We start from the raw sequence: 27,683 nt of genomic DNA, 5'->3' as shown, positions 1-27,683 counted from the left end.
AGGAGGAGTTACTATGGCTTCTGCTGTGCCGGGCAGTGGTCCAGTGGGACCGCACTTCTCCGGGTCTTCTCTCTCTTTAGGTCTAGCGCCTCTGCTGTTTGGGCAACTTTGTGGTCCGCTGGCTTCCATTCACTTATCCATACATTCTCGTAACACTTATTGAGCATCTATTATTTCTGGTACTATCCTGGGCTGTGGAGCTACAGATACTCCTAAGATGTGGCCTCTGGTCTCCAGGAATTCACTGTGTGTCAGGGACCCCTGACAAGGAAACAACCCATTACAATGCGGTGTAAGTGCCCTGGCGAAGGCTCGGACCCTGTCTTCTGGAAGCCCAGAGGGGGGTCATTCTCTTTAACACCGGAGTCTGGAAGCTGAGGACAAGGGACAGACAGATGCTGGACCGAAGGAAAGGCAAGAAGGAAGGAGGTGGTGGTGATGGGACAGGAAGCTTGTTTTCTACCTTGCAGGAGGCCCTTCCTTCAGGCCACCTTCTGGTTGGCTATTTGTGACATTTCCTCCATGGGACTGGCTGTTTTTTAGGATTCATAGTTTGTGGGTTTTTGTTTGCCTGCTTATTCCTTCATTTACTTGTTTTTCCTGTCGCGCTGAGTACCGTGCTTGCTGCTGCCTCGTCCCCTTCTCGCCCCGATTTCTTCCGCGCTGTCTTCTTCCTCTTGTGGGGTCATCGAGGCAGGCTCTCTGTCATCGTTCTCTTCTCTTCCTCTCCTCACTCATGCTCTCACCTTTCCTCCTCTCACGTCCCGAGGCTGGCACTTGTCTTCCCGCTCTGGCCTTGGGTTTTGTGGGGAGGTATACGTATTCTACACTGTGCACAAAGGATCCGCATTCTGGACCCTCATTTGAAACAGAGGCCAGTTCTTTCCATAATCAACTAGTTGCAGCATGGCAGTGAAATTTAGTGTTCCGACAAAAGAAATGCTAATGATAAAATAATAATATGGATTTTACACACATCTCCCAACACAATAAAAAGAATCATAATTTTGTCAGGATCTTTTAATTTTTTAAAAAAATATTTATGTATTTGGTGGCATTGAGTCTTAGTTGTGGCAGGCAACCTCCTTAGTTGCAGCTCGTGGGCTCCTTAGTTGTGGCATGTGAACTCTTAGTTGCACCATACATGTGGGATCTAGTTCCCTGACCAGAGATCAAACCCGGGCCCCCTGCATTGGGAGCATGGAATCTTAACCACTGCGCCACCAGGGAAGTCGCCAGGATCTTTTAATTTTTTTTGATTTACCATGTTGTTTTAGTTTCAGGTGTACAGCAAAGTGATTCATGTATATATATATATGTGTGTATATATATATATATATATATATATATTCTTGTTCAGATAATTTTCCCTTATAGGTTATTACAAAATATTGAGTATCGTTCCCTATGCTCTATAGTAGGACCTTGTTGTTTATTTTATATATGTACATATGTGTTATATGTTTATATATATATAAAAAACATATGTAAGTGTATATATGTTAATTCCAAACTCCTAATTTATCCCTCCCCCAACCCCTTCCCCCTTTGGTAACTGTAAGTTTGTTTTCTATGTCTGTGAGGTCTATTTCTGTTTTTGTAAATAAGTTCATTTGTATCATTCTGTTACATTCCACATATAAGTGATATCATATGATATTTGTCTTTCTCTGTCTGGCTTACTTCACTTAGTATGATAATCTCGAGATCCATTCATGTTGCTGCAAATGGTATGATTTCATTCTTTTTTATGGCTGAGTAATATACCATTGTATAAATATACCACATCTTCTTTATCCATTCATCTGTCGATAGACATTTAGGTTGCTTCCAGGTCTTGGCTATTGTAAATAGTGTTGCTATAACATTGGGGCGCATGTATCTTTTCGAATTAGAGTTTTTGTCTTTTGTGAGAAGCTTTTTTGAAGTCAGGTCTTGGAGGAAGATGTTAGCAGAGAGAGAGAGAGAGACAGCTGTAGATTTGGCATTTCATAGTTTGTAAATCTTTATCACTAAATGGAAACTCAACCCCACTCCTTCTGGGAGGGAGGAGGAGGAGAGATGATTCTCCCTGGCCTGTAGGGTGATAGTTCTTCTGCCTCGTTTCTTACTTACAGCAAATAAGCAAGCCGGGAGTGATGGGGGAGGGTGGGGAGGAAGTTTGGAGGGAGGAATGTGCCCTGTAATCTTTTCTTTCTTTTTTTAAACGCTGGTTAGTCAGGAGGGCCAGCGAGGTCGGTTCCTCGGTAGGTCCTGCCCTTCCCCTGCCTTTCAACGTCTCTGTAGCTGTTGGCATCACATGGGGCCCTCATGCTCACCTTGCTGTGACACCTTGCCCGGGTCGCAGGGCGCAATGGAAAGAACACAGGCGTGGAGTCGGGCAGAGCTGAGTTGGGATCCTGGCACTTGCACTTTTAGCAACGACAGTGAGCGAATCAGCTGTTTGAACTACTCACCCCTCATCTGTGAAACAAGGATAATGAAGATGACGAGGGTACCTGACTGGCAGAGCTGTTGAGGGGACGAGCTACCGAGTGTTCCAGGACTGGTGCCGCTGATACCATCGCTGCCTTAGTCTTGCTCAGTATGTTTGCTGTTGTCCCGTCATCACCGATGGGTCCCTGGCCGGAGCTTAGGTTTGAGACGGCCCTGCTTCAAAGCATTCTGCCCCATCCCCCTGCAGGTATGCCCACCACTTCCTATTTGTGTGGAAACTCTGGGCTGCACAGTTGCCAGTCCCACTGATCTTCCGGGCAGGACCTCTCTACATCTTTGTAGCGCCTCCGATGGGCCCATGTGTGTCGCCGTTGTTCAGTGTGTTCGCAGGAGGGAGGTGCTGATGCAGTGAAAGGACCACAGAGCTGAGTGCTCAGGTAGTTTCACCTCCCTTCCTGGGGACTGTTCATCCAACTTTTGACGCTGCAGGGTTGGGAGAGGGAGCCTCGGGTTCTTTGGCATTTCATCTTGGCTCTTTACCATCAGGCTTTGCCCAGGAGGAGCCGGCAGACGGTGCACGGCAGGGCTGGGGTCAGAGTGTCTGTGCAGGTGTGGGGCTGGGAGTCTGGCGCAGACCCCGTTCCCAGAGCACTCGTGGCCTTTAATCCTGCCTTCCCCTCCCCCCGGGCCTCTCCGGCCTCTCCCCACCCATGACCAGCCTGCGCTCTGGGGGCAGGGGGTCCGGAATGGACGACCTTGCCCTCTTGAGACCCCCCAGCCCCTTCGTTCTTTGGGAGCACGTGCCCTGGAAGCAGCATGAAAGGGTAGGGAGGGCCCAGCTCTGCTGATGCACTGCCTGGGTTCAGCCCCCCCTCGGCCCCTCCCTCCTAGTCTAACCTGGGCTTGCTGTTTGACCCTGGGCTGGTTACGCATCTTCTCCGGGTCTCATCTGTAGAACGGGGCCTGGTAATGGCATCTCCTTCATAAAGCTGCTGTGAGGATTCTGTAAGCGAGGAGGTGAGGTGCTCAGAATAGCGTCTGTGCATGAAGGCCAGCTACTGTTGGACGTGGTACGCACCCTTCCTTGAAGTGACGGCTTCTGGAGAAAGTTGTTTGGTCTTCCTGCAGTGAGGTTGCTCTGCTTCCTCAATGATGAAATTCTTGTTTGGTTTCATCCATCTCTTGCTGGGATACCACTTTGTATATCTTGAGGTGTTTCTATCCCAGTGGAACAGAATCTGCTGATAGAAGCTGCCTGCGTGAACTAACCTCTTCTTCCAGGCGTCCTGAGTCACACTGCCCAGGCACTGAACTGCTAGATTTTTTTTCTTCTAGCAAAGCCACGCCCTCCCATCCTTGGAGATTACAAACAGAAGTGGATTCTGAGTTGGATGAAGACATCCAGTGACGCCTGAGAGATTCAGCTGGGTAACAGGCTGTGGGGCAGTGTTAATACAAGTGCAGGGTGGTTTCACCAGTGATTAGGATACCCTAAGTCGTGTGGTGCCATCCAGACCAAAGGCCCCTGCTGGCCTGGTGTCAAAAGGCACGGATGCGGACCCCATTCTTTACGTCATAGCGGCATGGCCTTGGGGGAGTGATCTTAGCTCACGGAGCCCCAGTTTCCTCACCTGCAGAATGAGAGGGCGGCTCTGAAGTTCTGTGAGTAGAATTCTTGGAAGCTGTGGCGTGGCCGTGAACATGAGTGCTGCCTCGCACGCGTAGGAGTTCAGTGTGAGCAGGAAGTTGGCTCCATCAGAACATGTATCTTCTGCCACATTAAAAAAAGAATGTGCTTGATTTTTGTGGGTCTCCCTCTCTTCCTACCGTTGAACACGCGAGCATCTCAGCAGATGGCGGGGGAAGTGAGAGGAGGTGGAAGGAAGGCCGTAAGGAAGGCAGCTGCCGGGGAGGTGTGGTGCGTGTGTAGCGCACAATCTTGGTAAACATGGGATAGGCCGCTGCGAGGTGTTATCCTTATTTATTGATTTGTTTCCAAAATGCGGCTCTAGTCCTAAATTATTTTTATAAAAAGAGACAATTAGAAAAGAATAATCCAGGAGGATTAAGTTCTTGGCCAAGATGATTCTTGGGTCATTTGGAAAGGCAGTTGCAGCTACAAGAAGAAATGGCAAATCACCAGAAATAGTGAGGGGCTGGGCTGGGCAGTGCCTACGCCCTCCAGGTGGAAGGAACCAGAACTGTTTCAGTTTCTGGAGACAAGTGCCTGAGCTGAAGAGGTTAAGGCAGCTTGAGTGCATCTGAGTTCGTTCCAGAAGGGTGGAGACACACAGGGCCACAAACGAGGCACCGTGGGACCCTGCACAGCCACCTGTGGGAGTTCAAAGTGTGGAGGCCCAGCGAGGCTCCATCTGAGTCCTGACTCGGGGCAAAGGGCCAGGCAGAGGGCCAGGCAGCACCTCTGACCCCACGCAGCTGGTCTTCCCACAGCGATGGGCTGGGTACTGCGGGACGGCTGCTCTCAGCTGCATCCGACCCGTGGGAAGTTTGCCGGCTCTTGCCTTGTTCCTCTTGTTTGATCCAGGGAAACTGGGATTTCTTGATGGAAAGAACAGGTTGCTCCTGGCCAGGAAGGGCCTGCAGCTGCATGTCTGCTTCAGAGAGAATCCACACTCCCCGAGAGGAAGGCGGCCTTTGGCTTTAAGGACCTCCTGACCACAGAGGCAGGCTGCCCCGCGGCCGCGGGACTCCGGCCTGAGCTCTCGCTCTGCTCTAGCCTTTTCCGCTGAGCAGGGCAGGGGATGGGCCTCTGAATCTCCATGTGGGTGACTTCACGTTTCTGTGACTCAGTTTTATCAACTACATAGCATGGGTCAGCAGACCAGATCAGCTTTAGGGTTCTTTCCATTCTACAAGCAGACCGTTCTGGGTGTTGCTTTTATAACCCAGAGGCCGGGGGTGGGGGGCTGAGCGCCCTGGGGTCGGGAAGAAGCAGAGGCTTCAGGTGCTGGGACCGTCTGGGTTTTAGTTGGGAACTGGCCCTTCCGCAGAGGAGGAGAACGAGGGGACAGGAGTGACTTGCCCGAAGGGACACACCTGCAGCGTGATGGGCCAGGACCAGACTCTGGGCTTCTTGGTGCTTGTTGCCGTGCCCTCTTGTACACAAGGCCAGTGCTGGGTGCACATGGTGGCCCGGGGACAGTGTGACATGCTCGTCCTGCAGGCTCTCCCTACGGCTGTGACCGCCAGGCTAGAACTTTCAGGGCGGCCACCTTTGTGGGCTCCTGTGCTCTCGTGCCCCCCTCCCTCTGCCCCTGCACGAGCCTCCCTGCCTCCCTTCCGTCCTCCGCTCTCGGGCCGCTCCACCGACCCAGCCTGCTCCTCGGCGGCCACGCTCCCTCAACCACTGGTCAGGTGAGCCTCCCCCGCGCCAGCCCCCATGCGTCCTGACAGCAGGTGTTTTCTGGGTTTCAGAACTCTGGCGTAGGGAGAACTTTCTGGGGAGTGAGCCTTTGGAGAGGGAAGGGGACTTGGAAGAGGCCGGAGTTCGAGGTCCCCCCGGGGCCTCCCAGAAGGGACAGAGGAGCCGTGAGCAAGTGCGGGACAGCCTTTTACCCGCCAGAGACTCAGGTGCCCTTGGGTTCAGTCTGATCGCCCTGGAAGCTCTCTGGCCAGAATCCCCGTGAACTCCTGCGGAGGTGTGACTATCACCTGACCGTGAGAAGCCAAGTCTGACTGCTCAGGCGGTAAACCTCTGAGCGCTTGGGATTACATTCTGCTGGTTTTCTGTGCTGTGACCACGTTTCCTCCTGTGTGCCCTGGCTCCCCTTACACGCCCTGGCTGCCCACCTTTTCCCCATGTCAGCACACGTGCACACACACATACACACACAGGCACACACACACCCCTAGGGAGACACACAGCTGAGGACAGCTCTCCGTGCCTGTTGTGTGAGCCCCTGGGCTCCCGGGGGAATCACCCGCAGTGCGCGGACTCAGGAGACCCTGGGTAAACAGCTGCGATGAAGCGGACAGGGTGAGTGTCCAGCCCTCAGACCCTGACTGGGACTTGAGCTTCTCTGAGCTTCAGGGGACTCTGAAGAGGTGTCTGTGGAGGGTGACGGTGGCAGTCATGACTCTAGGGGATGCTGGAGGATTAACTAGCACTATGTGTGTCAGGTGCAGGCCCGGTGTCAGCATTTACTCAGTCACCACCGTGATTAGCTGTGATCATGAGTCACGGTCTCCACCGTCGCCAAATGGTACACGTGTAATACTACCTCCGCCTCCTCAGCCTGTGGTGGGGATTACACGAGATGCTGCACGTCAACTTCGTGTAAACTGTCAAATGCCCTCCACGTTAAAGGCAGGGATGTGATGTAGAGAGTACCAGTGTCACCCGTTCAAAGTGTCTTCTCAGGAGGAGCAGAATGTGTACAGGTGTCTCTTCCTATTTCCAACCCTGGGCTCCGAAGGCACCTGGATGCGTTGCTGGCCCATAATGCTCCTGAGTCCTGTGAGATGTGCCCCCAGGAGACCCCTCCACATCTGTGAAGTGTATTCCGTCCGGGCTGCCAGAGGCTCTGGCCCCGCTGCAGGCTGTTTCAGGGCAGAAAGAGGGACCTTCCTGCTTAGGTCACTACTCATGTAATGTATCTTCTTCGGAGCGGCCGTGGAGCCCGTGGTCCCCCAAGCCTCTGTGGCCAGTGGAGCTGGGTCTGGATCCGGGCTCGTCTCTGCCTCGCTGTGCCTACTCCCAGCCCGCGGAAGCCGGGCCTTGGGCAGGGCGGGCCCTTGGCCAGTGACCCTTTGGCTGAGAATCTGAGCTTAATTCATGGTGGTCCAAAGGCAGTCCCTCATCAAGGATCGAGGCTCCCAGAGTCGACCCTGGCTGGGGTCGTGCCGGCCTTCCACCCCCTCCTGCCCAGTGAGCCATGACCGGAACCTCAACCGGCTGGGGAGTTGCCGTTTTCAGGGCTGGAAGGCTGTGTCTATAGAAAGCAACGGTCCTTTCAGTGTAATCCTGTACCTCCTAATTTCCTCCCAGGGCCTCCCCGGGTAGAATTTGGGTCGCATCTTCTCAGCGAGCCGCCGAGCTTCCCTCCTGAGGCTTTTTCCCTGCGTGCATTCCATGAATGACAGCCCTGCAGCCCCCTGGGCAAAGGGCCTGGCTGGGAAGTGCCGGGCCTGCTGGGGCCCGGAGCGGGGCGAGTGCCCCTCCTTCCCATCTGGTCCTTCTGTCACGTCTCTAACTTCTGGCCGGCTTCTGCTTCTCCCCCACCTGGGCAGGACCTGTGCGGGGCCACCACCTGTGACACGCTGGGCATGGCCGACGTGGGCACCATGTGCGACCCCAAGAGAAGCTGTTCCGTGATCGAGGACGACGGGCTTCCCTCGGCCTTCACCACCGCCCACGAGCTGGGTGAGGCAGGGGGCTCGTGGGAGAGGGAGGAGGGAGTGCCCTTCTGGGTTTGCACGGGGTGTTCTGGGCAGGGGTAGACGTCTATCTTTGCTCCCTTGGGCTCCTTCCTTAGGGTCAGAGTCAGCCTTGATGATGGCTAACTTTCCCGATCGCCCCAGCCCAGGTGGCCGGTGACACTGTGTCGGTCAGCGGTCAGAGTGTCTCATCAACTAGGGGCCAAGGGGAGAGTAGGTTCCCTACCCTGCTGTCTTCACTGAGCCCACAGCCGATGGGCAGGGCAGGACCTGTGAGATCATGCTCTCTCTCTCTCTGTTTTTTTAATATAACAGCAATAAAACCCCAACATGATTTAAAAAAAAAAATATTTATTTATTTATTTGGTTGCGCCGGGCCTTCATTGTGGCAGATGGCTTCCTTAGTCGTGGCTCGTGGGCTCCTTAGTTGTAGCACGCAGGCTCCTTAGGTGTGGCACGCACGTAGGATCTTAGTTCCCTGACCAGGGATTGAACCTGCGCCCCCTGCATTGGGAGCGTGGAGTCTTATCCACTGCGCCGACAGGGAAGTCCCCAGGAACATGATCTTGAGGGCACTTGCAAAGCAATCTACCGTTAGGCAGAAGTGACCCGCCTGAAAGCCGTAGACCCAGGTCCTCTAGCTCCCGACCCCCACCCACCCCTCAGGCTGCTCCACGCTCGCCCGCGTGCCGCCCTCTGAGGCCTCTCGCCTCCCCCGCAGGCCACGTGTTCAACATGCCCCACGACAACGTGAAGGTGTGCGAGGAGGTGTCCGGGAAGCTCCGGGGCAACCACATGATGTCCCCGACGCTCATCCAGATAGACCGCGCCAACCCCTGGTCAGCCTGCAGCGCCGCCATCGTCACCGACTTCCTGGACAGCGGGCACGGTAAGCGGGGCCCCGGGGAGGCGGGCTCGGCCCCGTCCCGTCTGTGCCCCGTGGCCCACGGCGTCTGACGGGTCCCATTCCGTTCCTCTGGCTTCATCCCTGCTCCCGTCGAGACCCTGCGCTGGCCACGGCCACCTTTCTGGCTCTCCCCTGATGAGCGCCCTTGGCCTCCTGCAGGCGACTGCCTTCTGGACGAGCCCAGCAAGCCCGTGTCCCTGCCCGAGGACCTGCCGGGTGCCAGCTACCCCCTGAGCCAGCAGTGCGAGCTGGCCTTCGGCCTGGGCTCCAAGCCCTGCCCCTACATGCAGCGCTGCAGCAAGCTGTGGTGCACGGGCAAGGCCAAGGGCCAGACGCTGTGCCAGACCCGCCACTTCCCCTGGGCCGACGGCACCAGCTGCGGGGACGGCAGCTTCTGCCTCAAGGGGGCCTGTGTGGAGAGACGCAGCCTCAGCAAGCACAGGGTGAGTGGGCTGGGGGGCGGGGGGTGGACTCCGGGGCCCTGTCCTGGGGACCAGCCCCGGCACACACTGCTTGCTGTGTGGCCGTAACTGTATCTCACTGCTGCTCTGTGCCTCGATTGCCCTGGCTGCGGTCCTGGCCCCTTCTTGACTGCAAAACCGGAGAGAAAAGACGAGGCCGGTCAGAGAAACTGGTGAGGCCGTAGGCAGGTGGGGTGCTTTCCCAGGGGCAGCGGGCCCGGCCCTGAGCTGCACCCTGGGAGGAGCTCTGGAGCCCAACACCTGGAGCCCAACACCTGGAGCTCGGACTGGCTCACTGCCCGCTCCTTCCTTTCTGCCCTCAGCGGGTGTTTCATGGCCGGGGAGCCGTGGGCTCAGAGCGAGCCAGGCTCAGAATCCTATTTGTTACATCCGGAGCCAAGCTTCAGTTTCTGTTGTGATTGGTCGTTTTTGAAGTTGAAACATAAATGAACAAAAGTTATTTTTTCCCGATAAATAGGAATAGCACCCAAACGGGAACAAATTCAGAATCCACATATTCTCTGAATATAATAAAAACTTTATTTTCTCCAGATCTTGGGTTGGGATAGCAAAGGGATTTGCGCTTTTCCACCAAAAGGAATGAGAGAGAGGCCCATCTTCTCCCTTGATCCTGGCGGGGATTGTCAAGCCCTCTCCTGCCCCTGCCTTGGCCACGGGAGGGCTTGCCTTGGGGTTTTATGTACTCAGAGGCCATGGATCAGTAATAAAAAAGCATTCACCAAGCACTTTATCCATTGCCCTGAGACGGGCATGGTACAGAATCATGTAGAATCTTCTGTGTTCTGGGAATATACGTTTAATTAAAGCTTCATTCATTCATTAGGCAACAACCCACTCTATTCAGGGATCTGGGTAAAGTACTGTGGTGGTCAGAAAAACGAATGAAACATGGGCCATGTCAGAGAGGGCTCACAGTCTAGCGGGGAAGCTAGAAATGTAACTGTAATCCAAGACGCAGAGGGGTGTGTGCTGTGTGTTGAGACAGAGTGCGAGAACGTGTCGTGGAGAACAGGGGTGAGAGATTAACGATGATTAGAAGGGCCTGAAAAAGCCTTGATGAGGAGGTTGGATTTGAAGGGAGCCTCGAGGGATGAGTAGGGTCTGAACAGGCAGAGCTGGAGCAGAGTCTGGGAGGTGGGCTGAGCTGCAGGCTTGCGTGGATGAGCGCTCCATTGGACGCATCTTTGGGAGGGTGGTTTGCTACTAGCCCCTAGTTGCCTTGACCACCAGCCTGATGCCCTGAGGCTGGAAGGTCCTGAGGACAGGCCAGTCACTGCCAGTTCCTTCTCTTGGGAAGATGAGCCGGAGGATAAAGAGATAGGTCAGGGGGATACTGGATACAGGAAATGTGATGGGAGAAGCTCTCTGGACCTCTCAATCCATCAGGGCCAAATCCACTCTATCCTCAACCTTCTTTCTGAGCGAACTGTCCCTCCTCCACCCTGGCCCTTTAGGGAGGACACTGCCTTCCTCAGCCAAGGTCAAAGCACAAAGCTTGTCCTATTAATCACCCCAGAGATCTCATTTCAGGGGTCCCACTCTGTCCACTGAAGCCCTATTTTTCCAGCTCACTCCCTCCAGTTTTGGGACTCCAGCAATTCTTCAGTCCCATCTGACCTACAGTCCCTTGATCCGACATCTTTCCATCGTCCCTCAGGCTTCTCAGGCCCTCACCAGCCTCTTATTGAGCTGAGACACGGTGGTCCATTGTTGGAAGCACTGCTTCACGTACACTCCTCTGCCCCCGTCCCCATTCATCGTACTCACTGGGCTAAGCCACCACGCTGGTGGCATCTGACTCCCTCACCTTCTCAGTGGTGCCAGCGTAGGTGAAAACGGCCGGAGAAGCACACGCAGCCCTGCTCGCTGGCCTCAGCTTAAATCAATGACCTGGACGCTGCGGTGGGCCTGTCCTGCTGCTCAGGGGTCACGTCACGTTTTATTTCCTGAGTTCTCACTCTCCCAACCACCTAAGCTGTTGCTTCACACCTTCACTTCTCTCTTCCATGACCAGCTCTTTCTTCCTCATTTTTCACTTTTGCCAGTGACCTTTCTTCCTCTTTCCCTAAGAAAAACGAAGCATTTAAGTTATCAGACGTGAACTGCCACCAGCTCCCAGCACCGCATCCGCCGTCGGACCTGCCTCTGCGCCCATGGCGCTGCCTTTCCTCCTGCACAGCGGACGAGCTGCCCACACGCTCACCTGAGGCCAGGCTTTGTGCTTTGTGCTCCGACGCTCTCCTCTCCTGTCTCTTCAAGGAAAGCACCCTGTCAATCTCCGCTCTCTCTCCTGCAGCATCGGATTGTCCCCTGTTGAGTCGGATCGTTCCTAACAGGATGCACGTTTGCTGTAGTTTCTTCCACCTCAAACTAAACTTCTCACGATCCCTCCTGTTCTCATGTATCACAGTCTCTCTCCTTGACTCCCTTTTACAGCAAAGTTCCTTGAAAGAGTTGTATGAACCGGCTCTCACCAATGCCTGTCTTGCCACTTTTCTCTGGAGCCCATTCCAAACAGGCTTTCAGTCCTCCTGTTTCTCTGAAATAACTCTTCTTAAGGTCACCAACGACCTGCACGTTGCTGGTCGGTGATTCTTGCCTGACCTGCGAGCAGCATTTGACCCGGCCATGGCTCTCTGCCCTGAGGACACAGCCTCACCCGCCTCGGTTTCCCTCCTCCCCCCCGGCTGCCCCTTCCCCACACTCCTGTTTCCCAGCGTTAGGGTGGGTGCTGCAGAGCTCGGTCCTCGCCCCCATCAAGATCCACGCCACCCTCTGAGGTGGTTCATCTAGATCGCTGGCTGTAGACACCATTTACATTTACATGTTGAAGACTCCCAAGTTTGCTGCCCAGACCTCTCTCCTGGACACTGCCTGTCTCCCTGGATCTCCATCTCCCCATCTGGATAACTGATGACTGTCCTAAATACGACATTTGTAAAAGGCAGCTCCTCGTCACCACCCCGAACCTGCTCTGGCGTCTTCCAGGTGCTCAGGCCAACGCCTCTTTGCCCCAGACTCGTGTCCAGCAATCCCTGTGGACTGTCTTCGAAATCGATGCAGAGCCTAACCATGTCTCACCATCTCCTCTGCTGTCACCCCCTCCCCGCCACCGCCCCCCGCCCTGTGGATTATCACGCCTGCTCCCTAACCGGTCCCCCTGCTTCTGACCTTACTCCTTACACACGGTTCCCTCCAGAGCAGCCAGAGGGATCTTTTGAAATGCAAGCCAGGTCCTGCCACTTCTCTGCGCGGACCCTTCAGGGCTTTCACTCCGCGCTCAGACCCAGTGAGCCCCGTCTCCGTGTTCAGCCCCTGCCCTTCCCGCTCCCTCCTCGGGGCCTTTGCGCTGGGTCGCTCTTTCCTAATATCGACGTGCTTCACTCCCATACTTCCTTCAGGCCTCTGTACAAATGTCGCCTCAGCGGTGAGGCCTCCACGCCCCCCTGTAACACAGGGCAGCCCACCTCGCCAGGGCCCTCCCCATCTCCCGCTCCCAGCACCTGCTTTAACCCCACCTGACACTATGTGCACAGGCTTATTTTTATGGTCTGTCTTCCCCGCTGGGATGCAGTTGCTTCAAAGGCAGGGGTTTGCTGCACATGGTGCCAGGCTTGTGGTAGGAATTCAACAAATGTTTGGCAAATGAGTGACTGAATGGCACATGGCAGGAGTGTTTCCCGTAGGAATGGGTAGGAAGAAGTGATGCCAGGTAAAAAAAAAACATAGCATCGTCTCAGAAGCCACAGGAGCAAAGTTAAATATTGAAGATTGGGGACCACGGGCCTGGGCACGGACTCTTTCATTCTTTAGGGGGGGTCACTGCTGACTGTTGAGAGGGGACACTGCTGACCTTCGAGAGGGGTCACTGCTGACCTTTGAGAGAGCAGCTCCCATGGTGCGATGGGGACAGAGCCCGTACTGCAAGGCACGGAGGAGGCAGCAGGTAGAAAGAGCAGGTGCGGCTGCCTCTGGGGAAGGGAAGGCATGAATGAGGTGGGCTATGGTTTGAGGAGAAAGCAGGGTTCAGGGAAAGTGTCCTTCCTCAGGATGAAACTCTGAGCATCTACCTAAGTTAAGGTATCTGTCTTACCTGCAGCCGGTTCCCGACTGGCTCCGTGCAGGTTTGCGGCTTTCGGTGACCTGTGACAGCCTCTCCACCAGCCTCGTACACCTGGGCCCTGTTGCCCAACTCGTGTGTATTCAGGGCTGAGAACTGGCTAAGAAAAACATAATGAAGACTATAAATTTTCTCTCCCTTCTCCACCCTCTTGAAAAGTAAAACAACACTGCATAATTCACCCCAAAGCCAAACAGAGTTTCAGGATTGCTCAATAGTCTCCTATCTTTATCTCCTCTTAGCACAAACATTACATCTGCTTGTAGTGAAACTTTCTCAAATTTAACCCCGGATTGAGGTGAAGACCAGTCTGGCTTGGTGAAAAGTCTGAATTATGGAAATCTTACAAATAGAAATATTCAGATATCTATGGCGACACGGTTTACTGGCCACCCTTTAGACTCAGAGACTTTTGTAAGGACACTAGCGGCACAGAAAGAGAAACCCTGAGCTCCCTCACGGTGGTAAGCGCGGAGCTAGGAAATTTCACACACGCTGCATCATTTAAATCTTCCATCTGACCTCACACCCGAGGTCGATGTGCTGGCCCCATTTTTGCACACGAAGCACCTGAAACTTAAGGAAGTTTCTCTGCTTGCTCAAGACCACCCACGTGGCGAGGGCAGAGGCCCGGGTGGAACTTGCCTGCCTGCCTCCGCAGCCAGGCCCCTGTCCTGCGCGCGGCCTCGTGTGTAACTGGGAGCAGTGGGCACTCGCTAATCAACGGGCTGAAGTGCCGTGTGCGTCCCAGGCACAGGATCATTTGCTGCTCATTCTCTCCCTCGTGGCACAAAGTGGGTTTCGTTCCGGTGGGATGGCACGGTGGAGGCTGTCCCCGAGGGGCTCCCGTGCAGGCTCAGCGTGTGGGTGCGGTGCCCCGACCCCGCAGGGACATAACAGACCCTTCCTCACAGGTGGACGGCTCCTGGGCCAAGTGGGAGCCCTACGGGCCCTGCTCGCGCACCTGCGGCGGGGGCGTGCAGCTGGCGCGGAGGCAGTGCAGCAGCCCCGCCCCCGCCAACGGCGGCAAGTACTGCGAGGGAGTGAGGGTGAAATACCGCTCCTGCAGCCTGGAGTCCTGCCCCAGCTCAGGTGAGCGGGGGCGGCCGCGGCCGGGCTGGGAGGTGGGCCGGAGGCCACAGAGCTCCTGCAGTCGAGATTCTCACTCCCAGGGCACAGTCCGGACGTGCAGACGTGCAGAATCCTTGGGATCATTTCTTGGCCTCGCCACCTTTGCCAGGGCTGTTTTCCTCTGATGCTGAGGCTGGGAGTTTAGATGACCCAAGGGGTCAGGACACTAAAACCCTCTTAGTTAAGCACAGACAAGCCCATCTTCATAAGCAGAAGTTCTTTTTTTTTTTTTTTTTTTAAATAGGTTAGCTTTTAATTTGTTTTCTGAGAATAATCCTTTGCAATAACAATAGCAGAATGGAAGTAATATAGTTTAGAAAAAAAAGGAACTGTTACATATCCCTTGTTTGACTTTCCTATAGCCCACGATCAGCTGTCTGTAATTTGCTGGGATAAAAGTAAATTACATCTTTTCCACATTCTCAGTTTCTTGCTATTTTTAATGAGATTGGAATAGGTACAGCCCAGTTTCAAACTCAGACACCATTCTTACTTGTATACAAGCAGGAATTCTTTCTTTCCTCCCTCCCTCCCTCCCTCCCTCCCTCTTTTTTTCTTTCTGGCTGCGTTGGGTCTTCATTGCTGTGCACGGGCTTTCTCTAGTTGCATCGAATGGGGGCTGCTCTTTGTTCCAGTGTGCGGGCTTCTCACTGCAGTGGCTTCTCTTGCTGCAGACTCTAGGCCCACGGGCTTCAGTAGCTGTGGCACGCAGGCTCAGTAGTTGTGGCTCGCGGGCTCTAGAGTGCAGGCTCAGTAGTTGTGGCGCACGGGCTTAGCTGCTCCGCGGCATGTGGGATCTTCCTGGACCAGGGCTTGAACCTGTGTCCCCTGCATTGGCAGGTGGATTCTTAACCACTGAGCCACCAGGGAAGTCCAAGCAGGAATTCTTTATCCAAGCCTCATGAACTTGGGTGGGAGGAAAATGACATCTCTATATTTACTAACCTTTTAATCTAAAATTTAGTATTTCCTTCAGTTAGAAATTTAGTAGTTTGTACTAACCTTTCCACCCAAAATTTAGTATTTCTCTTAATTAGGCAACAAACTACAATGCTAGTCACAGTACGTGTGGCTCTGCCACTAGAAATCACAGGCATTTTCATATGTTGCATATTTTCAGTTGTTGCAGATTTTCCTTCAAATGGCCTTTGTTCTCATCACTACCTCACGATTACAGTGGGTTTTAGACTCATTGTTGGATCTTGCTACTTAATAGGTTAACAAGGAAGCACATAGATCACAAATACGTTTCAAAATATATTGATAGTTGTATATAAATGTAATTGGTATTCTTTGTAATCTAGCTATGTATTTTATGCATTTAAGAACGTTCTGAAAGCAGTTTCAATAGACTGCTGGGGGGTTCTATTTAGGATTCCGGTTAGAGGGAATTTAAGGGCAGACCACTGGGAGAGGTGGCACATTGCCTGCGGGATGCGTTACCATCTGTATCCTGCATCCTTTGGTCCCCGCCTGCCTTGGGCCTTTGAGGTGGGGTGGCTTCAGTGATGAGGACCACTCGGCGGCGGGTGAGGAGAAGCTGTTTAGAGCCGGGGGAGGCTCAGCGCCCCTGAGGGGCGTCTCTCCTTCGTCCCTCCCTTTAGCTTCCTGCATGTGCTTCCCCCTCCCCAGCCTCTGGCAAGAGCTTCCGGGAGGAGCAGTGCCAGGCCTTCAACGGCTACAACCACAGCACCAACCGGCTCACCCTGGCCGTGGCCTGGGTGCCCAAGTACTCAGGCGTCTCCCCACGGGACAAGTGCAAGCTCATCTGCCGAGCCAACGGCACCGGTTACTTCTACGTGCTGGCACCGAAGGTGGGTGAGCCTGGGCAGGGGACCAGGGCAGGGGCAAGGTCTGGGGGAGCATCAGGCAGAGTTGCCCCCGCTCCTCTTCTCCCCTTCCTGGGCCACTGCAGGTGGTGGACGGCACACTGTGTACCCCTGACTCCACCTCGGTCTGCGTCCAAGGCAAGTGCATCAAGGCTGGCTGCGACGGGAACCTGGGCTCCAAGAAGAAGTTCGACAAATGTGGGGTGTGCGGGGGAGACAATAAGAGCTGTAAGAAGGTGTCAGGACTCTTCACCAAGCCCATGTGAGTCCTGGGCCCTGTGGGGTGGGGGGAGGGAAGGAGGGCAATTCCCGTGCAATTGCCCCCAGGCGTCGGAAGCTTGGGTTAGATGGAGTAAATGTCAAATCCCGGCCAGTACCCTTGCTGCAGAGGCCACTCATGCTCGGCTACAAGTATGATGTTCATTCATTCATTCATCCAACAAAGATGAAGGCTTGACTAGGATGCCACTTAGCTGGAGATGATATTCAGGCATTTGGCAGAGTTGTTAGGGTCTGTCTAGAATTCTAGAGTGAGGCTGACCTGTGTTCAAGTCCCAGTTCCCCATTTTCTGGATGACGCTGGGCAAGTGACACAATCTCTAGAATTCTAGATTTCCCCACTTGTAAAGTGAGTACGATGCTAATATATTTCATGTCCTGCTATTGTGAGGATTAGGGAGTTTATTCAAGTAACACGCTTAGCACAGTACCTGCTGCATAATAAATGCTCACTAAAGGTTCATGATGATGATAACAAAACACACCTGGGGACAGATGTGACAGCCTCCCCCTTTTCTGAGCCTGAGGCCCTGGCCTTGGGGACAGGATTAAGCCGAGAATGGCACTAAACTGCAGGGAGACGGTGGAGTGAACAGCTGGGACTGAGGGAGCTCCCTCCTGGGAGATGGGTGCCCAGATCAGCTGAAGAAATGTCTCTGCTGAGCCTGGGCTCCTGCCTTTCCGAGGTCCAGCACGTTCCCTTTATTTTCAGGGGGCTGTGCTCCTTGCAAAGTCCCGACCCAAGCTCTGGAAGAAGCAGGGGCAAGCAGAGTCCCTGCTGTCTCCGTTGAGGGGTGTGCTTGGCTCTGAGGACTTGGGGGTCCAGGTGCCGGTGGCAGTAAGGCCTCGATGGCTGTCCAGGAGCCTCGCCCGCCCCCTGGCCACAGTGCCCTCTGCCGAGCCCGGGGTGCAACCTCTCTGGGCACTCGGGTGCTGCAGGCGGATGGTGTTGCAGGCTGGCCCTCAGGGGCCCGCAGGGGAGACCGGGCTGGGAATTAAAGGTAGATCCCCGGACTCTCTTCACAGGCTAAATGGCAGGTGTCCCTTTCATAGACTAGTGGAGTGGGAAGGAGCTGAGGCATCATCTCTTTTAACCTGCTCATTGCGTAGATGAGGCCCCTGGAGCCCAGAGAGGCTGATTTGCTTGAAGTCATTAGGGAGCTGGCACCCGAGCCAAGGCTTGGTGTAGGTCCCTGCCTCCAGGGTGTGTACCTCCCTGCATCAGCCCCAGCCCTGGCCCCTCCCGTCCTCCTCGCCCTTCCCCTCCGCTCCCTCTGGAGGCGACAGGCGCAGCCAGCATATCCTGGGTGGGGGGTGCTGGCCGATGTGCCGACAGCCTCCCCACCTCTCCGTTTGTGTGACCCATGGACTGGGCCAGGCCCTGTACTCTGCTACCTGCGTGACCCGCCCGGGGTGTGGGAGGGGAACCCGTCTCGGCGTCGGAGGGCAGCAAGGTCCTCCTGCAGGCATCGGTCTAACGCTTACTCTTCTGCCGCCGCAGGCACGGCTACAATTTCGTGGTCGCCATCCCGGCGGGCGCCTCCAGCATCGACATCCGCCAGCGCGGCTACAAAGGGCTGATCGGAGACGACAACTACCTGGCTCTGAAGAACAGCCAAGGCAAGTACCTGCTCAACGGGCACTTCGTGGTGTCGGCCGTGGAGCGGGACCTGGTGGTGAAGGGCAGCCTGCTGCGCTACAGCGGCACGGGCACCGCAGTGGAGAGCCTGCAGGCCTCGCGGCCCATCCTGGAGCCCCTGACCGTGGAGGTGCTCTCCGTGGGGAAGATGACGCCGCCCCGGGTCCGCTACTCCTTCTACCTGCCCAAGGAGCCCCGGGAGGACCGGGCCCCGCCGCCCCCGGGCCCCCGGGCCCCCTCCGTGCTCCACAACAGCGTCCTCAGCCTCTCCAATCAGGTGGAGCAGCCGGACGCCCGGCCCCCCGCGCGCTGGGTGGCGGGCAGCTGGGGGCCGTGCTCGGCCAGCTGCGGGGGCGGCCTGCAGCGGCGGCCCGTGGACTGTCGTGGGCCCCCCGGGCAGCGCGGGGCATCCGCCTGCGACGCCGCCCACCGGCCGGCGGATGCGCGCGCCTGTGGGGAGCCCTGCCCGGCCTGGGAGCTGGGCGCCTGGTCCCCCTGCTCCAAGAGCTGCGGCCGGGGCTTCAAGAGGCGTCCGCTCAAGTGCGTGGGCCACGGAGGGCGGCTGCTGGCCCGGGACCGGTGCAACCTGCGCCGGAAGCCCCAGGAGCTGGACTTCTGCGTCCTGAGGCCGTGCTGAGCGGAGCGCTCCGCCTCCTCACTCTCCAGCCCCTCGCGCTGCTGCCTCCGGGGCGGCCACGGGCAGAGGGCAGTGGCCGGGGCCCAAGCCACGAGGTCACCCACATCCAGGGACAAGGACCTGGGCGGGGAAGCTAAGTCACTAAGGCACAGTCTACCTCACGCCCGGCTCCTCCGGGGCCAGCCTCGGGGTGAGGCTGAGAGGTGCTTGGAGCTGGGCAGGAGGCACCGGGCCCCGTCTCCCAGGGACCTGGAGGATGGGCGCCTCCCCGCAGAACTTCAGGGACCTTGGCCCCCGTCAGGGAGGCCGCAGGCTGCTGGAAGAGCCAAGGCCCGGCAGCTTGGCAACTTCAGGGGGCCCCAGGGCTCTGAGCCGTCTCTGAACAAGGCAGGTTTTTATGGTGCTTTCAGCCACTTTCTTTTCTGACCGATGTGGACTGAACAGTGAAAACTGGCTGGGGGTGGGCAGAGCTGAGGGGCAGGGGGCAGGTATAACTGGAGCCTGGGCCGCTCCATTTGGGGTGAGGCATGTGGGGGACAGTCCCAAGTTCCTCATCTTCCTTCCACCCTCGGCCGTCCCTTACAGGGTCACCTCCTCTCCCTGTGCCGTCCAGTCTTCAGACTAGTGGGAGGGCTTCCGCATAGGTGTCTCTGAGGCTTTGCAGGTGGAGGTAGGCGGTCAGTAGGGAGACTGTTGTCTTCTTCAAGAGGGATCCGACCATCAGAAAAAAAGATGCTGGGGTGATGGATTCTGTGCCCGAAGCAGGGAGTTTGAGGAGAGATCTAGAGGGTTCTGCTGTCACTGGGGCTGGGGCTGAGCTTTGCAGGAATGTCGCCCTAGGATGGGGAGGAGGGGGCCCCAGTTCTGATGGCTTCTTCCTCCAGGGAGCCAGATATAAATAAGGCTGTTACCTTAACCCAGCATTGCCACAGTCCTGACCCCACGAGGGGGACGTGGGACATGCCCAGAAGGGCCAGGTGCTGAACGAACAAGCGGCCATCATCCAGACAGCTACGTGCGGTCTTGCCCGGGGTCTGTCACGTTGCATCGCAGGCTGTAGTTCCTGCAGTTGGACAACGGGGTTCACTGTTTGCTACCTCAGGCTCTGCTCTCTGGGAACCCACCCTTGTCCCTCCCTGGGGCAGTGGGGACCCTGGTGCTTCCAGCAACCCCGGCTGTCATCCCCTGTAGACTGAGCTGCCCACACACAGAGATGAGCTTGGGTGCATGCTTCCTGCTCCCCACAGCCCGGCCACCCCCCGGGCCTCCAAATGCGATGACAGGGTCTCTCTCTTCGGGTGCCATGGGGACAGGTTTCAGGAGACACCAGGAATCACTTAGCTGACCCAGGGGCCCTTGGCAGCCACCAGTAGGAACTGCCGGAGACTTGTCTATCTCGGAGACACGGTAGCGGAGCGGAAACCAGAGGTTTCCTACAGCTCCAAGGGGGATGATGTTTTGGAGTTAGGGATTCTTTGGCCACGCAGGGTATTTCTTGAGGGTGCAGCTGCCCCAGCACGAAGACGGGAGAGTCTGCCTCTGAGAGCAGGTAGTGAGTCCTGGACCTCGGTGAGGTGACAGCACAGCACTGCCTTCCCTGGGAAAGGCAGTCAGCCCTTTTACTTGGTTTCCCCTGATAGAATCCACAAACCAGCCGACCAGCCAGGTGAGCCTGGGATGGTGTTCTAATCCCAGTCTGACCCTGGCTGAGCCCTGAACAAGTTCCCGCGGGGGGCGAAGGGCAGGAGGGTCTCGGAGGCTGGGGTGCAGCCACCCTTGAAGAAGGGAGCGAGGAGGAACCCCCCTCCCTGCGCGAGCGAACAGCGGGGCTGCAGGGCACAGGTGGACCCCCGCTGGCTGACGACAGCACCGCACCCTGTGCTGGGTGCAGCCCTCCTCGTTGGGGAGAGGGTGGCGCGGGGGCGTGCGGAAGGGGCGGGGACCGGGTGGGTGGGAAGGGGGGTGCCGTCACTGGGGGCGCCTGGCCCCCAGGAGAGCGGCTCGATGGATCGTTTCCAGGAGGGACAGCTAACCTTGTTCCTGACGTAAGCTGGGTCTCAGCGCTCTTTTCTGTCGTGATGTTTTCCTTTTACCCTTTTTTTTCCTTTTTAAAAGAAGTACGAGCAAGACAACTTGGGAGGTGTGTCTTGTCTGTGACCATTTCACTAATCCAACCATACTCTCCAAGGCTGAGCAGAGACAAGCCTCAAGGCACAGGTTTCTGGTGATGGAGAAAAAGTTAAAGGTGGTCTCTCATGTCTGTGGAAGAAGAGGAACATTCTGGGGCTGCAGCAACCTCTTCCGAGGGGTGTGGACCAGTAAGGGTCTGGGCTCAGGAGCCCCTGCCTCCTCTGCCCGTTGTGTGCACTGATTGGAGGATCTCAACCTCGTGGGCCTCGCCATGCTGGAGCAGGGGCAGGGGAGCCGAGGACGGGAGGAGGGACCCGAGTGCCCCCAGCCTGGGCACTGGCTCCCGAAGGCACTAGACACTGTCGTTTACCGAGACCCCCTTGTGTTTGGTTCTTTTGCATTCCGTGTGTGTACTGCAGAAGGATGGAAGGACCTGGGTACTGGCTGGGCTCTGTATACTGTGTATACGTGGGAGCTGGCCGCTGCGGGGACAACGGCCTGCTCCCAATAAAGTTGTATTTAAGACCCATGTCCTGCCTCTGTGACTTCATCTCATCCACACACACCTTCCCCAGATCTACTGAGCACGCACCATCCCCCAGCCTGTGGGTCCCTGTCTCGCGCAGCGCCCAGGCTGCCAAAGACGCAGATGGCGACAGGTGTGGTGAGTGTGAAGAGGGGTCGGACTGGGGCTGAGAAGGAGCACTTGGGTCTGGGGGTGTGGGGAGAGGGACCAGGGGATGGCTCAGGGGAGGGGCACACCCTGCTGAGTGGCGGAGGGGATCCAGAGGAGCGGGTGTGCAGGTGGCCTGAGGGGCGGCCTCTGGGGCTGGACCGAGGTCAGGGGGCCCAGCACGCTCCTGGGCACCTGCCTCAGGAGAGAGCCCAAGTTTTCAGAGGGAAGTTTCATTCTGTTTGGAGAATATTCCTTTCTTCCTTGTTTTGTTTTGGTCGGACCACGTTAGCAGACGTACGGGCACGGCAGGGGCGTGACACATTTTAAAGAACATCCAACTAAGAGTCCAGAAGCTTGCCTTGGTCTCAGATCTGAGATTGTCTCTGGAATCCCATTTCCTAATCTGCAAAGTGAGGAAGGTAGATTTCCTGTTCCCTTAGGGCGTTTCCAACATTCACAGTCTGGGTTTCTAGGCACAGTTATGCTTTACACTTTGGTGGATGATTATTTTGTTTCAATTTGGGATTCAGAGATGAGTGAGGGGTCTAAAGGAGGGGCTGGGACAAAGCTTTGGCACTTGATAGAAAGTCGTCGTGGAAGGAGCGGGTAGCCAGAAGAGCTGCATGACTCTCCGAGCTAGTTGGAGGCCTGGACGGGATCTGGAGGGGCTTAGGGTTGATGGCTAAGCTGGCAGTCAGCAACTGTAAAATTACCCAAAACATTGTCACATTTCTGGGGTTGTTATTTTTGGTATCCCTTCTGTTTTCCATTGTGGCAATTGCCAGCAAAAGCTTTGTGAGGAAAAGTTCCCATGGGTTGGTTTGGGGGTAAAGGAAAAACTGTTTCTCTGCCTACAACACTTCTGATACCAAATTCATGTGGTTTTTTTTTTTCTTTTTTCCTCTCGCCAACCAATTTTCCAACTCTCCGGGCACCAACTGGGTGTCGTATAGTTTCATTCATTTCTGGAATTAGCACCAGCCTCCGCAGGTTAAGAGCTCAGTCCCACAAGACTGCCTGCACTTCAGACACATCGCAAGTAATGGGTCCCCAGGGTCCGCACACTTCTGACCTACTTGGCTACAAAGTTGAGGGTTCCCACAGTTCCCTCTCAGGCTTGCTAATTTGCTGGAATGGCTCACAGAACTCAGGGAAACACTTGCTTGTGTTTACTCGTTTATCATAAGGGACATGATCAAGGACACAGATAAGAGTCAGACGAGGAGGTACATAGGGCGAGGTCCAGGAGGGTCCCGACGCAGGAGCTTCTGTCCCTGTGGACTTGGGGTGCGTCACCCTCAGCATGTGGATGTGTTGACCAACCCAGAAGCTTCCCAACCACATAGTGTAGGGATTTGTATGGAGGTTGCCTCGCACTGGAAACTGCAAGGGATTGAAAAGGAGCTCTGTACCAGGAACCAGCATCAAAGACCAAATATCAAAACAAAAAGATACTTCTAGCACTTCTGTCACTAAGGAAGTTACAAGTGCTTTAGGAGTTGTGTGTCAGGAACCAGGGGACAAAGACCAATATACATTTCTTATTGTGTTGCAGCAAATAACAGAGGAAGGGGAGAAGGCTGGGTCCCACCCCGCAGCGAGTCTGGGGGCTCAGGAGCGCCCCAGGCAAAGTAATAGGGGCAGCGACTTAACACTGAAACGTCAAAAGCAGACAAACCTGCCTGTGTTTTCAAGCTTTCTGGAGAAGGAAGGAGCAGTTTCCTAACCTCACTGGCCTTTAAAGAGAGGCAGGAACAATTTGCTTTGTAATTCCTCCTCGGGAGAGGAATGTCTTCTTGCCCCAGTAGAGAAAAAGCCTCTATGATTGCATAAAGGTCTTGATTCCCTGGGCCATGCTCCCTGTGCCCAGCGAGCCCTGGCTGGTCCCCAGCAGGCTGAGCTGGCACAGCCCACGGCCGCGTGTGTAACCCCACAGTCTTTCCATGGCCCTTGGCTTGTGCCCAGCCCTACTGGGTGAGTCAGGCCTGAAGCTGGCAGTCCTAGCAGCAAGTCCCAGAAGAGCCCAACGTCTCCTTCAAGCTCCCCAGACGCCACCCTCACTTGCCAGCCCACGTGGCCCGGAGGGGATTGCGGTGGCACCCTCACTGCACCCACTGTGAGGCCCAAGTGGGAGGAGACCCCTTACCGCCTCCGTCCTGGGGCCCTGGAAGGGTAGGCTCCTCCCTGCCTGCATCACGGGGGCTCCGGCAGGAGGAGACCCCAAGCTGCATGGGAAGCTCAGCTCCCCCTCACCTCCCACCCGGCAGCACCGCTCAGCCCGTGCGTGCAGCTGGGAGGGCCTCGCATTGTTTTATTCTGCGCTTGTGGTCAGTAATGTAAATCACATTCCAAGCACTGGCCGGAATGTTGTTGAGGGAGATAACAGTCCCTGGCTTCCAGCGGCATTCCAAGGACGAAGCAGAGCTATTGGTTTCCAAAGGAGAGCGATCTTGGCAGAAAGGGCAAGATAGAGGGAGAGGGTGAGAGAAGGGAATCTCCTCCTGAAAAGTGGGATTTGGGAAAATGGTGAAAGTACTGTGATGGCAAATGCTCGGAGGTTGATGAGGTTTCAGCCGCATCCCTGAGCTGTCATAAACAGTCCCCTTCTACCCACCCCTCTCCCCTGTTCCCACGTGGGCCGCAGTCCCAGAAAGTATATGCAGGGGTTTAGGCCACCGCTCCCTGGGACTTCTGACCCCACGGGACTGGGATTCTAGACTCATCAGAGAGGACCTGTCACCACCACAGGTCATCAAGCAGAGACTCCTGATGTGGGGCTGCTGGTGGTGAGGATTTTGAGGAAAGAGTCTTTGGGAGGCCTAAGGACATGTATCTGGGGGATGCCATGACCCCGTCAAGGACCCTCCTGGGCCTGGGCCTGCAGAGCGTGGGGATCTGGCCCAGGCAGCAGGTACACACACACGGAGAGCAGGGCCCGGGGCCGGTCAAACACCAGGGAGCGATTCCCAGATGGAGGCTTCCCTGGGAACATGCGTCAGACCAGGAGGGATGATGGAGCTTGTCTTCTCTGGAACTATGAGGACCCTGCTCCGTGCAGGCAGCGTGTAACCTACAAACACGCTCCCACTTGCTCTTCACAGCCGCCCTCTGTGGGTTGATCCATCCAGCCTTCTAGATGCTGAAACTGGTCTTTCAGAATATGACGTGACTTGTACAGTTACCCTGGCGAGTGGCGGAGCCAGGATTCAAGCCCAAGTTTGCTTCCTTCCAGAACTAGGCTCTTCTCTACTCCGCTGTGCTTTAGGAGGCCTTGTCAGCCTCTTGGTACGGCAGGGAGACAATGACCTTTCTTCAGTGACCAGTGTTCCGTTCTTCCGCCCTGAAAGATTTCTTGGGATGAGTGAGAGCATGTTCTTGAGGCAATGTTTTGTGGTTTCTAAAGGACTTCTTAACACAACCCAAACATGCCCTGATTCCTGTACAGGCAGACCTGGGAGATATTGCAGGTTCTGTTCCGGATCACCGCAATAAGGCAAATATCGCAATAAATCAAGTTGCACGAATTTTTTGGTGTCCTGGTGCATATAAAAGTTATATTTACACTATTCTGTAGTCTATTAAGGGTGCAATAGTATTATGACCAAAAAATGTACATACTTAGATTAAAAAATACTTTATTGCTAAAAATTGCAAACCATTGGGACTTCCCTGGTGGTCTAGTGGGTAAGACTCTGCGCTCCCAGTGGGGGGCAGTGGGGCCTGGGTTCGATCCCTGGTCGGGGAACTAGATCCCACATGCCACAACTAAGGAGTCCATATGCCGCAACAAAGAGTCTGCATGCTGCAACTGAAAAGATCCCGCGTGCTTCAGTGAAGATCCCGCGTGCCACAACTATGACCCGGCACAGCAAAAGAAAAAGAGAGAGAGAGAGAGAGAAGGAAAGAAAGAAAGAAAGGAAGAAAGAAAAAAACTAAAAAACATTTACTAAAAAAAAAAAGCTAACCATTATCTGTGCGAGTCGTAATCTTTGCAATACTAACATCAAAGATTACTGTCACAGATCACCATACCAAATACCAAAATAGTAATGAAAAAACTCGATATACTGTGAGAATTACTGAAATGTGACACAGAGACATGAAGTGAGCAAATGCTGTCGGAAAAATTGTGCTGATAGACTTGCTCGACACAGGGTTATCACAAACCTTCAATTTACAAAAATGCAATATCCGCGAAGCATAATAGAGAGAGGTGCAATGAAAAGAGTCTGCCTGTAACCTCTCCTAACAGGAAACCCATGCACTTGACTGCTTTCTTGGTATGTTTCCCAGGGGAGCGTTTTCTGAGGTTTTTTAGGGCTGGCATTTGACTCTTGGAAACATTCTGCCACCAAATGAACCTAGAGTTCAGAGAAGCCCCAGAAGTCTCAGATGGTTTGAGCTACTTTGAGTCAAAGGAGCAGAAAAGAATGATGAGATGTGAGTGAAACTGGCAAGGGAGTGCAGCAACCCCCATGACTCTTTATTTTCCCTGAAAACCTGGCAGGGGAAAAAAAAAACAAACCCAGAATTTTTTTTTTCATTTTTTTCCTTAAAATAATTATTAAATATTTAAGTCATACATAAGGAACAAAGAATAATAAAATAAAACTTAGGTGCTAATCACCCAGTGTAAGAAATAACACATCACCAGCAGAGTCGAGGCCCCCTGGGGATGCCTGCCCTTTCGTGCCCCTCCCCCCCTCTGCCCAGCGTAGGGGTGGAGCAAACATTACCTTGAATTTGGTGTTTATCACCCCCAGCCATTCCTTCATTCTCTCACTACATGTGTCTGTATCCCCAAACAATGCCTAGTTTGCTTGGCGTGCTTTTCAACCGTCCATGCAGGGTAGCATGTGCATTAACCTGCAGGGACCTGTGTTCTTCAACCTCTTACCTTCTTTGCTTAACGTTCTGCCTGTAGGCATCATTCACGTGGGTACATGTAGTTCTAGTTTGCTTGCTTTTCAGTCTGGTATATTATTTCATTATTTAGATAGGAATGATGGACATTTAGGTAGTTTCCAGAATCCTGCTAATACAAACAATTCTGCTGTGAAGATTCCTGTACGTGTTTTCCAGAGCATGTATTATGTGAGAGATTTTAGGGGTGGAATTTCTGGGCCATAGAGTATTTGCATCTTCAACTTCATTATGAGCTATTTCCAAATTGTTCTCCAATATGATTTTACCATGCCCAGTTTTCCCAATTTGCCTTACTATTTTTTAGGGGCTGCCTTACCCACCAACCAGGGTTGCTTCTTGACCCACTAACCTGTTGGGTAATGATTCACCTGTCTCCCATTTCTTTCTCTTTTTCTCACCCTCTGGCTCCCAGGATTCCAGCAGGAAATAGGCACACTCAACTTAGGATAATTTGAGGAGAGAGTTAAATAAGGAGCAGGTTACAAAGGTGTGGGCCGGGGTAGGGAAAACCCAAGGGCTCGTGCAGCACCCCAGGTAGTAACTGTTGGGCTTAGTTTCCACACTCCCTGAAAGGTGAGGGGAGAAACGTGGTGAGGACCAGAGTTAGGGAGCTCTGTGTAGACAGGGCAGCCAGACACGTGCTGAGACTTTTGATTGGGGGACACAGCTTCAATTGCTTTAACTATAAAAGAGGGAATAACAGTACTTACCTCTGCAGCTTCTGTGTGAATCAATGGACCGATGTGTCCAGCAGAGTGCCTGGGCTGTAGCAAGCCCTCAGTAAATGCCATTAGTTATTACTCTAAACCTGGAGTAAGTTACGCTGCCTCCAGAATTCTCAAAGGATTTTCATAGCTGTTATTTCCCAATCTGTGTTGAAATATAAGTGGCGTAAGGTTGTTCCTTTCATAGCTGTGTCCCCGACATTTAAAAAAATAGGAAATGTGTCATCTCCACTTTCTGTACTTTTCTGGGACTCTGCCTACTGCCTTTTCTCTAGGACCTCAGGAGTCAACATGGTTCCTGCTTCCTGGATATTGCAGAACTATTTCTGGGGCATGACTCTCCAAGGTTCTGAAGAATGAGTTTCTCAA

The 27,683-nt window shown here is 54.6% G+C and overlaps 1 protein-coding gene across 2 annotated transcripts in view; it reads left to right on the top strand.

Moving 5' to 3' along the window:
* ADAMTS15 (ADAM metallopeptidase with thrombospondin type 1 motif 15) overlaps nucleotides 1-21,517 on the top strand; it is a 117,465-nt gene extending 95,948 nt beyond the window's left edge. For both annotated transcript variants that reach the window (XM_082476213.1, XM_082476212.1), the window contains 7 exons: nucleotides 7,687-7,819; nucleotides 8,555-8,722; nucleotides 8,900-9,183; nucleotides 14,257-14,434; nucleotides 16,106-16,287; nucleotides 16,389-16,564; nucleotides 18,083-21,517. In XM_082476213.1, the coding sequence (XP_082332339.1) occupies nucleotides 7,723-7,819; nucleotides 8,555-8,722; nucleotides 8,900-9,183; nucleotides 14,257-14,434; nucleotides 16,106-16,287; nucleotides 16,389-16,564; nucleotides 18,083-18,857 (1,860 nt within the window). In that variant the 5' untranslated portion in view covers nucleotides 7,687-7,722 and the 3' untranslated portion in view covers nucleotides 18,858-21,517. The remainder of the gene's footprint in view (nucleotides 1-7,686; nucleotides 7,820-8,554; nucleotides 8,723-8,899; nucleotides 9,184-14,256; nucleotides 14,435-16,105; nucleotides 16,288-16,388; nucleotides 16,565-18,082) is intronic.
* The last annotated feature ends 6,166 nt before the right edge of the window (nucleotides 21,518-27,683 follow it).

This window comes from Balaenoptera physalus (assembly GCF_965194825.1).
Source record: "Balaenoptera physalus genome assembly, chromosome: 10".
In the NCBI taxonomy this organism is placed as follows: domain Eukaryota; kingdom Metazoa; phylum Chordata; class Mammalia; order Artiodactyla; family Balaenopteridae; genus Balaenoptera; species Balaenoptera physalus.
This window is presented reverse-complemented; position numbering and strand designations above follow the sequence as displayed.